Raw genomic sequence first — 14,551 nt, 5'->3', positions numbered from 1 at the left:
GAAACCCCATCTCTACTAAAAATACAAAAAATAGGCCGGCATGGAGAAACCTGTCTCTACTAAAAATACAAAGAATAGGCCAGGCACGGTGGCTCACACCTGTAATCCCAGTCCTTTGGGAGACCAATGGATCACCTGAGGTCAGCAGTACAAGACCAGCCTGGCCAACATGGCAAAACCTGTCTCTACTAAATATACAAAAATTAGCCAGGCATGATGGCGGGTACCTGTAATCCCAGCTACTTGGGAGGCTGAGGCAGGAGAATAGCTTGAACCCAGGAGGTGGAGGTTGCAGTGAGCTGAGATTGCACCATCTCACTCCAGCCTGGGCAACAAGAGCGACACTCTACCTCAGAAAAGAGTTCAAATCATTTTTGCAAAGTAAGCCTTATGACAAAACAAAAACAGAGTTCAAACCATGACCTAACCTCTGAGACCCCACAAAAGATCTAGACCTTGGCCACGTGATACTACCCTTCCCACCATCCTCCCTCATGATATAGTCTAGCCACATGGATTTTTTTTCTCTGTTCTCCCAGCACAATGGTTTTCCAAATACAGGACAGAAGTAGTTTTGTCATCCCTCTTTTCCTTTCCCCCAGACATATGGCAATGTCTGATTTTCACAACTGAGAGGGTGCCACTGGCATGTAGTGGGCAGAGGCCAGGTATGGTGCTAAATACCCAACAATATACAGGACAGCCCTCACTAGAACCATCTGGCCCAAAGTCTGTAATGTCAACACTGGGAAGTCCTGTTCCTGACCATCCAAGTTCCCTTTTGCTTAAGGGCCCCCACACACCCAGTTCTCTCCACCTGAAATACTCCATGCCCCTTCCCCCATGGATATATCCTACTAAACGTTTAGGTTTCACCTTAAATGTTGCTTCCTCAGCCGGGAGCAATAGCTCATGCCTGTAACCCCAGCACTTTGGGGATCATGGCAGGTGGATCACAAGGTCCAGGAGTTCAAGGCCAGCCTGGCCAACACAGTAAAACCATGTCTCTACTAAAAATACAAAAACTAGCCCAGTGTGGTGGCACCCACTTATAGTTCCTGCTACTCGGGAGGCTGAGACAGGAGAACTGCTTGAACCCTGGGGCGGAGGATTTGCAGTGAGTTGATTTCCTGCAGTACTGATGAGTTCAAACACATTTTCATGTTTATGGACATATATACCACCTCATTATCTCTTTCCTTTCCTCAATGTTTTTTTGCTATGCTGCCCACGCTGGAGGACAGTGGTGCGATCACAGCTCACTGTAGCCTTGAATTCATGGGTTCAAGCGATCCTCCTGTCTGTCTTCTAAGTAGCTGAGACTACAAACATGCACTACCACGTACAGCCAATTTTTGTTATTTTCTGTAGAAACAAGGTCTACCTATGTTGCGCAGGCTGGTCTGTAACTCCCAGCTTCAAGCCATCCTCTCACCTCAGCCTCCCAAATACTGGGATTACAGGCAGCAGCCACTCAGCCCATCTTTCCTCAAACATTTCTTCTTTCACCTTGCAGATGTGTGCAAAATATTTTGGTTTTGCCACTTCAAATCTATTTCCATCCTTCTCTACCTGGCTCTATGCTTACACAGGCTGACCTTTACAGCCTCCACCAAGACTCCCATTGCCATCTAGATTTTGGCAAGTTCAGTTCACAGGAGCATGAGCAGAAAACCAGAAGACGAAAGCAAAGTGTCGCTGGGGTGTTTATTCCCAAATGCCTCCCTAGAAGACTGGTTATAGTTTTCTCTCACTACCCAAGTATTCTTCAACAACAACAGCCTCTCTGTTCTAGCTCCTGCACCCACTCCTTCCCTGTGTTTCCTTGGGGTTTAGAAATGATAAAGTCTTAAATGAAAGTTGCCAGGAAACGTTTTTTAAAAATGATAAAGTTTCCCCTAACTGCTGATAGGTATGAGGTACTTAATCTTTCCTTGTTAAGTTTTCCTTGACCCTGATCAGACTGCTGTCTGCTGTCAACAGCCCCTTTGTTAAACTCAATTCAATTACATTTGGGTATGCCATCTGTTTCCTGCCAGGACACTGACTGATATAAAGTATGTTATGAGAACCCAGTAGTGGCCAGCCACGGTGATTCATACCTATAATTTCAGTATGTCACAAGGCCAAGGTGGGAGGATCACACGAGCTCAGGAGTTTGAGACCAGCCTGGGAAACATGGCAAGACACCACACCATCTCTTTATAAAAAATAAAAAACAAGCTGGGCACGGTGGCTCACACCTATAATCCCAGCAATTTGGGAGGTCGAAGCAGAGGGATCACGAGGTCAGGAGATTGAGACCATCCTGGCTAACTCAGTGAAACACCGTCTCTACTAAAAATACAAAAAATTAGCCAGGCATGGTGGCACACACCAGGAGTCCTAGCTACTCCAGAGGCTGAGGCAAGATAATCAGTTGAACCTGGGAGGTAGAGATTGCAGTGAACTAAGATCGCACCACGGCACTCCAGCCTGGGCAACAGAGCAAGACTTCATCTCAAAAAATATATAAATAAATAACTTAGCTAGGTATGGTGGTAAGTGCCTACAGTTCCAGCTACTCAGGAGGCTGAGGCTGGAGGACTGCTTGAGCCTGGGAGGTTGAGGCTGCAGTGAGCTATGACTGTATCACTGAACTCCAGCCTGAGAGACAGAGTGAGACCCTGTCCCAAAAGAAAAAAAACAACACATAGAGGCCAGGCATGGTGGCTCATGGCTGTAATCCTAGCACTTTGGGAGGCCGAGGCAGGTGGACCAGCTGAGGTCAGGAGTTCAAGACCAACCTGGCCATCATGGTGAAATCCTGTCTCTACTAAACATACAGAACTTAGCCGGATGTGGTGGCAAGCGCCTGTAATCTCAGTTACTCGGGAGGCTAAGGCAGGAGAACGGCCTGAACCCAGGAGGGAGAGGTTGCAGGGAGCCAACCAGTCTGGGCAATAAGAGCAAAACTTAATCTCAAAAAATAAAAAAATTAAAAAAAACACAAATAAACAAAACCCCACTGCCAGACATGACAAATAAAAAAGAACTAGCCAGGGGTACGAAGGGGTCAAAGGAAATCCCCTCAACAAAGAAAGAACAAGAACTTCGAAACCAGAGAGAGAGCTGTGAATCTTGGTCCCATCGTGTACTGGCTATTGTAGCACAAACTGCTACTCATCTGGCTACCGAGCTATTCCCTCCTTCTTCTCTCTTGCCAGCCTGTCTCTTTTGAGACTTAAACACAAAGGAAGATACTCTTTCTCAGCCCCCGCTGCAGCTCTGGGTGGTTATGTAAGCCAAAGTCTAGCCAGTAACATATAAAGATAAAGGGTGACGCTTTCTATTTTATGCTTCTAGAAAGATTTTTCCAGATATGCTTCTGGAAAGATTTTCTTAGCCTGCTTTGGTAAGTATTCCCTCACTCTGAAGACAGTTACAATTTCACAACCAAGAGGCAACAAAGCTAAGGGCCAGAACTCAACATACTGAGAAGAACAGAAGAGAAAGACAAAGTCTAGGTCCTTGACAGTAATATTCAACCTCTATGCCAAACTTCGAAGTAACTACATCTAAGACTTACTATGTGAGATAACCACATGTCCTTTTTGTTTAAGCCAGTGCTACTAAAAGTGTTGTGCCTCAAGTGACCGCATCATCACTACCCTGCAGTGTTAGAATTGAAAACGTTAGGTCCTATCCTAGACCTTCCGAACTCTCAAGGAATGGGCTGAAGACGGTTCAAGCAATTCCCCCACCTCAGCCTCCCAAGTAGCTGGGTCTACAGGCATTCGCCACCACACTCGGCTAAATTTTGTATTTTTTGTAGAGACAGGGTTTTACCATGTTGGCCAGGCTGGTCTCGAACTCCTGACCTTAGGCGATCTGCCCACCTTGGCCTCCAAAGTGCTGGAATTACAGGTGTGAGCCACCATGCCCAGCCAAAATAATGTATTTTCAGTAGCTAAGTATTACACTAAAGGTTGAGAACTAAGGGCCACTATTAGAATTTCACTACATATGGCTGAAAGAACTCTTAACTAATATGTATCAACCACGACATACCATTCAGATATATAAGGCTGCCTACCACCTCAAGATTTTTGTGCAAATTCAGCAAGACATTATGTAAAGAAATTAGCCCAGTGTCAAGTACATACAGATAGATATTTAACAACTGTTTACTTCTTTCTCCTGAATCTCACTTTCAGCTCTCACAAGATTACATAGGGATTGCTTTAGTATCAGGTATCACTTTATAATAGTTATCCTTTAGCTATTTTGACTGGATAATTAAAAAACAAATCTAAGTAGAAAAAGAAAAAAGTCACCTCTCATTATAGTGAGGACTTGGATTAAACATGTCTGAAAGTCTTTTAAACATAGTAAGAATTATGTGCTCACTTTGCCAGCACATACAATGAAACTGGGATGATACGGAGAACATGAGCATGGCCACTGCATGGGCGGAGCACAGTGGCTAATGCCTGTAATCTCAGCACTTTCGGAGGCCAAGGTGGGAGAATAGCTCAGGAGTTAAAGACCAGCCAGGGCAACATGGTGAAATCCAGTCTCTATAAAATATACAAAAAATGAGCCAGGCATGGCCAGGCACAGTAGCTCACACCTATAATCTCAGCACTTTGGGAGGCCAAGGTGGGCGGATTACCTGAGGTCAGGAGTTCAAGACCAGCCAGACCAACACGGAGAAACCCCATCTCTGCTAAAAATACAAGTTAGCCAGGCGTGGTGACGGACGCCTGTAATTCTAGCTACTCAGGAGGCTGAGGCAGGAGAATCACTTGATCTTGGCAGGCGGAGGTTGCAGTGAGCCAAGATCACGCCATTGCACTCCAGCCTGGGCAATAAGAGCAAAACTCTGTCTAAAAAAAAAAAATTAGCTAGGCATGGTAGTACACACTTCCGGTCCCAGCTACAGGGAGGATGACATGGGAGGACTGCTTGAGCCCGAGAGGTGGAGGCTGCAGTGAGCCGAGATCACGTCACTGCACTATTACATCATGGGTAAAGAGTAAGACCCTATCTCCAAAAAAAAAAAGAAAAGAAAAGAAAAATCAAAACCAAAAAGGCAAAACAGCATTATCAAAAAAGTATGAAAAAGACAAAGCAAAGAGGATGCACTCACTAATCCAACTAAGTACAGCAATTATCACAATACTAAAACACTTAGTGATGAATGGGGTTCAAGGCCAGGAGACTGCATATGCCTGCGTGTAGTCCCAGCCACTCCGAAGGCTGAGGTGGAAGGATGACAAGCTAAGCCGTCCAAGGCTACAGTGAACTATGACTACACCACTGCACTCCAGACTATGGGACAGAACAAGACCCTGTCTCTAAACAAATAAATAAATAAAAATAAAATGTAGTCCTTAGAACACTTGATATTAACTACTAATATCAAGTATTAGGCTGGGCGCGGTGGCTCACAACTATTACCCCAGCACTTTGGGAGGTCAAGGTGGGTCAATCATCTGAAGTCAGGAGTTCAAGACCAGCCTGACCAACATGATGAAACCCCGTTGCTACCAAAAATACAAAAACTACCTGGGCATGGTGGCAGGTGCCTATAGTCTCAGTTACTCAGAAGGCTGAGGTGGGAGAATCACTTGAACCCAAAAGGCCAAGGCTGCAGTGAGCCAAGACAGCATACTGCGTTCCAGCCTGGGCAACAGAGCAAGACTCCACCTCAACACACACACACACAAACACAAACACACACACACACACAAGTATTAACATCAAGTGTTAATACTTGATATTAAATATAACAATTTTATATACACAGAAATGTGTTCTGTAATCTACGTTGGCAGCTCTAATTCTGATGGTAAGTCAATAGAAACAAACAGGCACTCACCTCAAAGTCACACTCTTCTCCCACAGCATATTTGGTCATGATCTCCAACCAAGCAGTATCCACTAACTTCTCTAAGGAGGCTGTGTTATGGTGAACCATTTCCAGGACAAGCTTTTCATACCAGGCAGGAAACTCCTCCTTCAAACTAAATAAATGTTATTAGTTATCAAGAAAGCACAGAAAAACTTATCCAGAGATTTAATTCAAGTCAATTCAAAGAATGGAGCAGAAACACTTAAAGTCCTGGTAAATACCTTTCTTTTCCAAACATTTCTCGCTGTCACCAAGGCTGGAATGTAGTGATACAATCATAGCTCACTAGCCTTCACCTCCTGGGCTCAAACGCTCCTTCTACCTCAGCCTCAGGGAGCTGGGATCAAACAAATGCACCACTGCATGTACCCTCTTTTTTTTTTTTTTTGATACGAAGTCTCACTCTGTCGCCCAGGCTGTAGTGCAGTGGCACAATCTTGGCTCCTGTAACCTCCGCCCCCTGGGTTCAAGCAATTCTCCTGCCTCAGCCTCCCGAGCAGCTGGGACTACAGGCGTGTGCCACCACACCCAGCTAATGTTTTCATATTTTTAGTAGAGACAGGGTTTCACCATATTGGCCAGGATGGTCTTGATCTCCTGACCTTGTGATCCGCCCGCCTTGGCCTCCCAGTTACTCAGGATGCTGAGGTGTGAGAATTGCTTGAACCCAGGAGGCAGAGGCTGCAGTGAGCCGAAATCGTGCCACTGCACTCCAGCCTAGGCAACAGAGCGAAACTCCATCTCAAAAATAAAAATACACTACATTTCCAGCATACTTACAAGGTGAAAGAATGGAGCAGAAACACTCAAAGGCCTGGTAAATACCTAAATAAGTGCATATTTATTTAGTTATATAATATTCCACACGCTGCTACTAACAAAATGTCATTAGGCAAAGGAACCCAGAAACCCATACAGTAAACCAATGTAGTATATTCTAATTTGTGCCCTATACATTTAAATACAAATACTGCTTTAGAGTTAATATTCGCTCCTTCCCTAACAATGTGAAGATGGTGCCAAAGGGCAATGCTTCTGTTACTTACAGCTCAGCAACTTCCTGTTCTTCCTCCCAGGCTTCCTTGTGTGTTAGCTGACTGCTTCCAGTACTCTTGCACGTCCAAATGCGCTCACTGTACCTTTCTAAGCGGGCTTCATACTCTCTGTTGGCAGCAGTTCAGGAAAACAATATGCAAGCAACAGAAACAACTAGCCCATACCCGTAAGATATTTATATATAGAAAAAAAACTGCAGTATCCTTTTTAAAATGTGTAGCATGAGAACACAAAAATGGAATCAGGGTCTTCAAGCGGAATCAGAGCCCAAAGCAAAATGACTATGACTAAAGTATAATGAGAATGGATCATCATGGGCTGGGCGCACTGCATGGGATTTATAGATTGGAATGATCATGTCTCTAACCGCATTTTGGGAGGCCACGGTGGGAAAATCATGAGCCCAGGAGTTCGAGACCAGCCTGGGCAACATGGTGAGACCTCACCTCCACGAAAAAATAAAAACTGAAAATAAGAATGGTTTCTCATCCTTTACCAAAAAAATTAGTATTTTAGTACAAATGTGATTTCCTCAATTCACCAAAGTTTTCATTACACAAGACTTAACACTGTACTAAAACTTCATAAGGAAAAGTAAAGATAAATTAAAACACAAGTCATAAGAAATAACAATGTAAGGTAAGTGAAATTTTTAGAAAAGATAGTCTGCAAGTTTAAGAATCAGTCCACTGTACCTCCATTTAAAAAAAAAAAATCGGTCTACGGTAAGATGAGATGACTAGGCCACAGTCTCACAGGCAGTTTGGAATAACCCTGAGCGTACGTTATGATCCATTTACCCACAGCCCTACAGCCCACGTTGGAAACATCTGTTCCTTCTCAGTGTTTACAAGCTTGCCCAACCTTCGGCCCAGGACGGTTTTGAATACAGCCCAATACAAATTCATAAACTTTCTTAAAACATTATGAGTTGGCCCGGCATGGTGGCTCACGCCTGTAATCCCAGCACTTTGGGAGGCCGAGGCAGGTGGATCACCTGACGTCAGGAGTTCAAGACTAGTCTGGGCAACATGGTGAAACCTCGTCTCTACTAATACAAAAATTAGCCAAGTGTGGTGGCATGCGCCTGTAATCCCAGATACTCGGGAGGCTGAGGTAGGAGGATCACTTGAACCCGTGAGGTGGAGGTTGCAATGAGGTGAGATCATCCCACTGCACTACAGCCTGGGGCAGACAAGAGTAAAACTCCGTCTCAAAGAAAAAAAAAAACCATGAGTTTTGTGTAGTTTTTTAGCAAATCAACTATTGTTAGCGTTAGTGTATTTTATGTGTGGCCTGAGACAATATTTTTTCCAATGTGGTCAAAAGATTGGATACCGCCGGTTTAAAAAATACATTTCATAAAATACGGAAGTATTCCGAAAAGGTCAGGTGTGGTGGCTCACACTTGGAATCACAGCACTTTGGGAGGCCGAGGCGGGCAAGGTCAGGAGTTTGAGACTAGCCTCGCCAACATGGTGAAACCCATCTCTACTAAAAATACAAAAATTACCTGGACGTGAAGACAGGCGCCTGTAATCCCAGCTACTCAAGAGGCTGAGACAGGAGAATCCCTTGAACCCAGGAGGAGGAGGCTGCAGTGAGCCAAGATTGTGTCATTGCACTGCAGCCTGGGCGACAAGAGTCAGACTTCGTCGGAAAAAAAAAAAAAAAAAAAGTGGCTGGGCGCAGTGGGTCACACCTGTAATCCCAGCACTTTGGGAGGCTGAGGTGGGAGGATCACAAGGCCAGGAGATTGAGACCTGTAATCCCAGCCTCTTGGGAGGCTGAGGCCAGAGATTCGCTCAAACCCGGGAGGCAAAGGTTGTAGGGACCCAAGATGGTGCCACTGCACTCCAGCCTGGGCAACAGAGCGAGATGACGTCTCAAAAAAAAAAAGGATTCTGAAAAGTACTTCTGAAATAATAGTTATCCAGTCTCTATGGTATCTCCAGTAAAACTTACATTCATTTACTAGCCACTTAAAGTCTTCGTGAGGGAGATGAGGGAAAGAAAACATCAAGCTGGTAGCATAAATACAGCAACTAACTTTCCACACAAAACCAACCAGAATTCAGCATCAGCTGGTCGCTTGCAAATTCAAATGGCAAGTAAGTAATTTATGCTAAGCAACAGATGCTATGTAAGAAAATCAACTGAGTAGAAAGTTAGCGAACAATACCTGTATATTCCAAGTGACCCGTTTTATAGCGGTTGAAATTAAAGTATTTAAACAGCTTCCTCTATAATACTACCTAACAACTAAACAAATATTCTAATTTTTGTTTTTAGAGACAGAGACAAGGCCTTGTTATGCTGTCCAGGCTGGCCTGATTTCCTGGGCTCAAGAGATCCTCCTGCCTTAGTCTCCTGAATAGCTGGGATTACAGGCTCACACCGAAGCACCTAGCTCGTTTTTATTTATTTATTTTTGACACAGGGTCTTACTCTGTCACCCAGGCTTAAGTGTAGTGGTGGGATCATGACTCACTGTAGCCTTGACCTCCTGGGATCAAGCAATCCTACGCCTCAGCCTCCTGAGTAGCTAAGACTACAGGTACACACCACCATGTTCAGCTAAATTTTTTAACTTTTGCAGAGTTGGGTTCTCACCAAGTTGCCCAGGTTGGTCTTGATCTCCTAGGCTCAAGCAGTCCTCCTCTCTCAATCTCCCGAAGTGCTGGGATTACAGGTGTGAGCCACCGTGCCCGACCTCATGTTTAATGAACATAGATGCTTGGTTTTCCAGGGTTTTAATCAGCAAAAAGGCAAACAAGAACAAACCACAGGGAATCCAAAATAGTAACCAAATAGTATAAGCGTCTTTGTTCATTGTGGATCCTTCTCCAGATCTGTTAAAACTGAAGTAATAAGTCCACTTCCTTAGCAGGGCTGATGCTAACATCTAAGTGATTACATAAAATACACAGTATGAGTAAAAGCCTGAGCCAGACTTCCACAGACAGCCAGGCAAATCCAACCGCTGAAAAATGTTCAAGCCTACACCCAGAGAAGAGCAACAGAATGGCTTCCATAGGGCATTATCACAAGGCAGTTTTGCCTGCTACACTAGGGGAGTGGAGGGGATGGGTAGTAAAATAAGGATAGAGAAGGAATCAGTAAGTGGACGGATTTAAACTTGCAAAAAGCTTGGTAACATTCTAACACACTATTTACCCAAATTTAAGAAGCTCCAGCAGGCATAGTGGCTCAGGCCTGTAACCCATCATTTGGGAGGACAGGGTGGGAGGATCCCTTGAGCCCAGGAGTTCAAGACCAGCCTGAACAACATAGCGAGACTCTATCTTTACAAAAAATGATTAAAAAAAAAAAGAAACTCACTGTGCCATCAGAGAGAATGTAAGAGAAACTACATTGATGAATATTTCTTTTTTTTTTTTTTGGAGATGAAGTTGTGCTCTGTCGCCTAGGCTGTAGTGCAGTGGTGCCATCTTGGCTCACTGCAATTTCTGCCTCCCAGGTTCAAGCGATTCTCCTGCCTCAGCCTCACGAGTGGCTGGGACTACAGGCATGTGCCACCAGGCCCGGCTAATTTTTATATTTTTAGTGGAGACGGTTTCACCATGTTGGCCAGGCTGGTATCAAACTCCTGACCTTGTGATCCCCCTGCCTCAGCCTCCCAAAGTGCTGGGATTATAGGCGTGACCCACTGCCAGCCAACGAATACTGCTCTCTTAAAGAGACAACAGTAAGTTTTCATTATTACAGGTTGAGGATTCCTTATCCAAAATGCTTAGAACCAGGAGTAGTTTGAATTGCAAATTTCTTTCAGATTTTGGAGGATTGGCATTATACTTACTACTTTAGCATCCCAAGCCCAAAAATCAAAAATCAAAAATGCTCATTGGAGCATTTTGGGGATCATCTTGAGGCTCAAAAACCTTCAAATTTTGGAGCATTTCTAATTTGTGGATTTGGGATGTTCAACCTAGAGCTGTTACTTTAAAAAGTAGGAGTCAGCCAAGCACAGTGGCTCACGCCTGTACTCCCAACACCGTGGGAGACCAAGGCAGGAGGTGAGGAATTCGAGACCAGCCTGGCCAAAATGGTAAAACCCCATCTCTAAACAAAACAAAACAAAAAAAAACCCATCTCTACTAAAAATTAGCCAGGCGTGATGGCATGCACCAGTAATCCCAGCTACTCAGAAGGCTGAGGCAGGGGAATTGCATGAACCTAGGAGGCAGAGGTTGCAGTGAGCTGAGATCCCAATATTACACTCCAGCCTGGGCAACAAGAGTGAAACTCCATCTTTTCCATTTGACCTCCCAAAGCCTCAGCCTCCCAAAGTGCTGGGATTACAGGCATGAGACACCGGCAACAAAACCCCATTTCTACAAAAAAAAAAAAAAAAACAAGAAGGACGAGACCAGAGGCCGAACTCGGGTTCTGACAAGATGGCCGGGCTGCCCTGCAGGATCATCAAGGAAACCCAGCGTTTGCTGGCAGAACCAGTTCCTGGCATCAAAGCAGAACCAGATGAGAGCAACGCCCGTTATTTTCATGTGGTCATTGCTGGCCCTCAGGATTCCCCCTTTGAGGGAGGGACTTTTAAACTTGAACTATTCCTTCCAGAAGAATACCCAATGGCAGCCCCTAAAGTACGTTTCATGACCAAAATTTATCATCCTAATGTAGACAAGTTGGGAAGAATATGTTTAGATATTTTGAAAGATAAGTGGCCCCCAGCACTGCAGATCCACACAGTTCTGCTATCGATCCAGGCCTTGTTAAGTGCTCCTAATCCAGATGATCCATTAGCAAATGATGTAGCGGAGCAGTGGAAGACCAACGAAGCCCAAGCCATAGAAACAGCTAGAGCATGGACTAGGCTATATGCCATGAATAATATTTAAACTGATCAGATCATCAAGTGTGCATCACTTCTCCTGTTCTGCCAAGACTTCTTCCTTTTTGTTTGCATTTAATGGACACAGTCTTAGAAACATTACAGAATAAAAAAGCCCAGACATCTTCAGTCCTTTGGTGATTAAATGCACATTAGCAAATCTAAAAAAAAAAAAACAAAAAACAAAAAACAAGAAAAAAAAAACAAAAAATTAGCTGGAAGTGGTGGCACAGGCCTGTAGTCCCAATTATTCAGGGATCTGAGATAGGAGATCACTTGAGCCCATGAGGCAGAGGTTGGAGTGAGCTGAGATGGTGCCACTGCACTCCAGACTGGGCAACAAAAGACTGTCTTAAAAAAAAAAAAAGACTGTCCAAAGGGAACACTTTCCCTCCCTCCACACACAACTCCCCCAACCCTGCCCCCGACACAAATAAAGAAATAAACACCTGTTCCTCTTCCAGGGTTCTCTATTTCAGAGAATAACACTATAATCCAGTAGAAAACCAAACATTATCCTCGACTCTTCCCCAATCAATCACCAAATCTTGTCAAATCCACATCATTGGCCGGACACGATGGCTCATGCCTATAATCCCACCACTTTTGGAGACTGAGGCAAGCGTATCACCTGAGGTCAGAAGTTCCAGACCAGCCTGGCCAACACAGTAAAACCTCATCTGTACTAAAAATACAGTAATTAGCCTGTGTGGTGGTGCGCGTCCATAATCCTAACTGCTTGAGAAACTGAGGCAGGAGAATCGTTTGAACCCGGGAGGCAGACGCTGCAGTCAGCTGAGATCAAACCACTGTAATCCAGCCTGGGCAACAGAGCAAGACTCTGTCCAAAAAATAATAATAATAATAATAATCATTTGTCTCTGAAATCTATCCATTGTGCTTTTTCTCCACTTCAAAGGCTAGTAAGTTTATTCAAACCATTATCTACTGCCAAGATTTTTTTTTTTTGAAACAGTCTTACTCTGTTGCCCAGGCTGGAGTGCAGTGGCACGATTTCAGCTCACCACAACCTCCACCCCCCACGTTCAAGCGAATTCTCCTACCTCAGCCTCCCAAGTAGCTGAGATTACAGGCATGCGCCACCACGCCCTGCTAACTTTTGTGTTTTTAGGAGAGACAGAATTTCACCATGTTGGCCAGGCTACTCTCAAACTCCTGACTTCAAGTGATCCACCTGCCTCAACCTCGAAAAGCGCTGGGATTATAGGCATGAGCCATCAAACCCAGTCACCTACCTAGACTACTGTAATAGCCATGTCACCGTCAAGATGCTGCTAGTCTCAAGACTGGAGATCTATTCTCAACACTGCAAGTCAGGTGCAGTGGCTCACCCCTGTAACCCCAATACTTTGTGAGTCTGAGGCGGGCAGATCACTTGAGGCCAAGAGTTTAAGACCAGCATGGCCGACATGGTGATATCCCATCTCTACTAAAATTACAAAAAAATTAGCCAGCTATGGAGGTATGCGCCTATAATCCCAGCTACACAGAGGGCTGAAGCAGGAGAATCACTCAAGCCCAGCAGGCAGAGGTTGTGGTGAACTGAGATCGTGTCACTGTACTCCAGTCTGGAGAACAGAACAAGACCCTGTCTCAAAAACAAAAATATAAAAACAGTGCAGCCACAGTAATCTTTCTAAATCTAAAAGCCTGTTTCCTTTCATATTCGAATTTTTCAAAAGCCTCCACTAAATTTAAAGCCCAGAGGAAACTCCTCAGCCCACCTCACAAGTGCTAGTGTGATGCCATCCTTTCCGTTATCTCTCACTACTTACTAGGCAACTCATCCCCAATCCCACTTCTCCACTCTAGCCAGTGTGAACCTTTTACGTTTTAAAAATCAAAAACCTTCGGCCAGGTGCAGTGACTCATGCCTGTAATCCCAGCACTTCGGGAGGCCAAGGAGGGCAGATCACTTGAGGTCAAGAGTTTGAGGCCAGGGTGGCCAACATGGTGAAACCCCCGTCTCTAATAAAAATACAAAAATTAGCCAGGCGTTGTGGTGGACGCCTGTAATCCTAGCTCCTTGAGAAGCTGAGGCAGGAGAAGTGCTTGAACGAGTTGCAGTGAGCTGAGATACCGTCACTGAACTCCCACCCTAGGTGGCAGAGTGATAATCTGTCTCAAAAAAAAAAAAAAAAAAATCAAGAACCTTCAAACTCACACAATCACGAACTCATCACACCTTCCTTGCCAAGAATACACAGTCCTCTATTATTCATCTAACTAAATTCTAATTATCCTTTAGATCTCAAAAATAACTTTTCCCAGAAAACATTCCTTGAACCTTCAAATGTGATATATTGTATTAGTTTCTAACTATTCACCTCCTTTCCATAAGAGGATTTTACATCTCCACCCACTGCCATGTGGCTTGTTTGCAAGGTCCCTGAAGAGAAAAATGTACTTCTCTTCCCCATTAACATTAAGCCTGACCACGTGACTTGTTTCGGCCAATACATGTAAGAAGATGTAATATATGTCACTTCCGGAAAGAGGCTTAAAACCTCATGACGTCTTCTTCTAGCTCTTTTTCTTTTTTTTTAGACAGAGTCTCGCTCTGTCGCCAGGCTGGAGTGCAGTGGTGCAATCTTGGCTCACTGCAACCTCTGCCTCCCAGGTTCAAGTGAATCTCCTGCCTCAGCCTCCTGAGTAGCTGGGATTACAAGCAAGCACCACCATGCTCAGCTAATTTTTCTTTTTTGTAA

At 44.5% G+C, this 14,551-nt stretch overlaps 1 protein-coding gene and 1 pseudogene across 4 annotated transcripts in view; one reads left to right on the top strand and one right to left on the bottom strand.

Annotated features, from left to right (window-relative positions):
• Nucleotides 1-14,551, bottom strand: part of BAZ1B (bromodomain adjacent to zinc finger domain 1B) — an 82,789-nt gene that overhangs the window by 61,075 nt on the left and 7,163 nt on the right. For all 3 annotated transcript variants that reach the window (XM_035280114.3, XM_078355033.1, XM_035280123.3), the window contains exons 2-3: nucleotides 6,943-7,059; nucleotides 5,864-6,008 (exon numbers count right to left, since the gene is read on the bottom strand). In XM_035280114.3, coding sequence (XP_035136005.2) covers nucleotides 5,864-6,008; nucleotides 6,943-7,059 — 262 coding nt within the window. The remainder of the gene's footprint in view (nucleotides 1-5,863; nucleotides 6,009-6,942; nucleotides 7,060-14,551) is intronic.
• LOC118149254 (ubiquitin-conjugating enzyme E2 N pseudogene) lies at nucleotides 11,335-12,028 on the top strand (annotated as a pseudogene). The gene has a single exon (XR_013528958.1). The product of XR_013528958.1 is annotated as a ubiquitin-conjugating enzyme E2 N pseudogene (transcript).

This window comes from Callithrix jacchus, chromosome 2 (genome assembly GCF_049354715.1).
Source record: "Callithrix jacchus isolate 240 chromosome 2, calJac240_pri, whole genome shotgun sequence".
In the NCBI taxonomy this organism is placed as follows: Eukaryota; Metazoa; Chordata; class Mammalia; order Primates; family Cebidae; genus Callithrix; species Callithrix jacchus.
The sequence above is the reverse complement of the archived record's forward strand: the minus strand, read 5'-3'. Positions and strand labels throughout refer to the sequence as shown.